This window comes from Bombina bombina, chromosome 1 (assembly GCF_027579735.1).
Source record: "Bombina bombina isolate aBomBom1 chromosome 1, aBomBom1.pri, whole genome shotgun sequence".
NCBI lineage: Eukaryota > Metazoa > Chordata > Amphibia > Anura > Bombinatoridae > Bombina > Bombina bombina.
Window position 1 is genome coordinate 24499887 of NC_069499.1, and position 1669 is coordinate 24501555.

The following is a 1669-nucleotide window of genomic DNA, read 5'->3' on the forward strand; positions in this document are numbered from 1 at the left end:
TTATGTTACTGCATTATAGCATTTTATTTTTGCATGTGCAACTTCATTTGAGCTTTGCTTGTGATTAACACCTGCTTACAGATTGTAAACCTGCCAGTGCTGGATATGAGTGATATAATGTCTATAGCATAAGGAATCTAACCCAGCTCTTACCCCTTATTCACATGCACTAGGAGAGACTTGCCCAACAAAAGAGAACTATTGAAGAACTTAGCAAAAACTTAGAAAAAATGGAGAAAATTAAAGAGAAAGCAGCTAAAAAGGTTGTGAGCCTAAAAACAGAACTGGACTATACAGAGCAGGAGACGAGAGGAGAGAAACTTCGCTCTCAGCACATGGTGGATTCAGTCGCTAATGAGCTTCACACGGCAAAAAGAGCTCTTGAAGAAGTGGCAAGAAGAGAGAAACAGGTAAGGCTATTAGAGGGAGTCATTAGTATCTTTTTAGCAACTCTTAAAGAAAGATGATTAAATAGTTTTTTGGTTGCAACTTAGCTCACACAGAAAGATACTTGATAAGTTTAAGAGACTTTATACAATAACCAGGGAAAAAAAAGGTTTTTGTCCCACAGATGTTGTTATAGACTGAGTTTAAAATGTCTCTTCTTGAAGAGCAAAGCAGGACAATGGTTTTGCTAATATGCAATTAGGAGGGGTTTTATACAGGTAGAAAATGTGACTGTGAAAAGCTTTAGAAAGGATTAATTATAAAGTTGTCTTGTATAAGAGTCCTCCCTCCCCAAAACGCATCGCTAAGAAGCTCTTCAGCGCTATCCCTTCTTCACAATCCTGTGAAAATAACGGCACGCTTTGTATTATTTTCTATAGCTTGTTGACTTCAGAGAGACCATTACCAGGATGATGGGATTCAATATAAACACCCTCGCTGTACCGGACCATGAGATCTTGGGCCAGTTGAAACGCATTTTGCGCTCTCATGGACCTATAAATATGGGTCAAAATGACAGGTCAAAATTGCCGTATGGATTTAGAACAGGTGTTGGCGAGCAGGAGTACGCAGTGCAACACGTCAATTCATTCTAAAGCAGCATGAAGAGCAGATGGGTCACGTGCGAGCGAAGATCTTCTGCACTATGTCATAAAAATAATAATTGTACAGTATGTTTTTACTGATGCCATCCTTTATCTAATGGTTACGGTTTTCCATCATTATCGAAAAATATCTTTCAAATATCTTATTTCTTGTTGAAGAGTAATCTTAGGTACGCTCAGGAGTATGCACGTGTCTGGAGCACTATGAGGGCGGTTTATCAAGCTGAGGCGGACAGGGGCGCACATACGCGCCCATGTCCACCGCAGCCCCGATTGCACACGAGCGTTATTTTGCGCTTGCGTGGAATCCTGTCTCCTGCCCAGCGCACAGCCAATCACGCTTGTGCAGGAGCTGTCAATATCCCCTGTCGGGCTAGACGGCAGAGATTGAATTTGCCAATTTAGAGGTGCAAAAGAATAGGGAAGCAGCGGTCTGATGACCGCTTCTTGTTAAATAGGGCGTGCTGGTGGGTCGAAAGGTTTGCGAAGCCTTTGATAAATCGACCCCTATATGTCAGCAGTTTTGCAAAAATGTTTTCATTAGGTTATACATTAGGGAAAAACTGTTGCCATCTAGTGCTCAAAAGTGTTTAACATGGTTAAAACATTCTTGCAAA

General features: G+C 41.2%; 1 protein-coding gene across 1 annotated transcript in view; it reads left to right on the forward strand.

The window, feature by feature from the left end:
- Window positions 1-1467, forward strand: part of LOC128635989 (coiled-coil domain-containing protein 170-like) — a 214938-nt gene extending 213471 nt beyond the window's left edge. The window contains exons 12-13 of the mRNA XM_053689065.1: window positions 174-410; window positions 828-1467. Coding sequence (XP_053545040.1) covers window positions 174-410; window positions 828-1043 — 453 coding nt within the window. The 3' untranslated portion in view covers window positions 1044-1467. The remainder of the gene's footprint in view (window positions 1-173; window positions 411-827) is intronic.
- The last annotated feature ends 202 nt before the right edge of the window (window positions 1468-1669 follow it).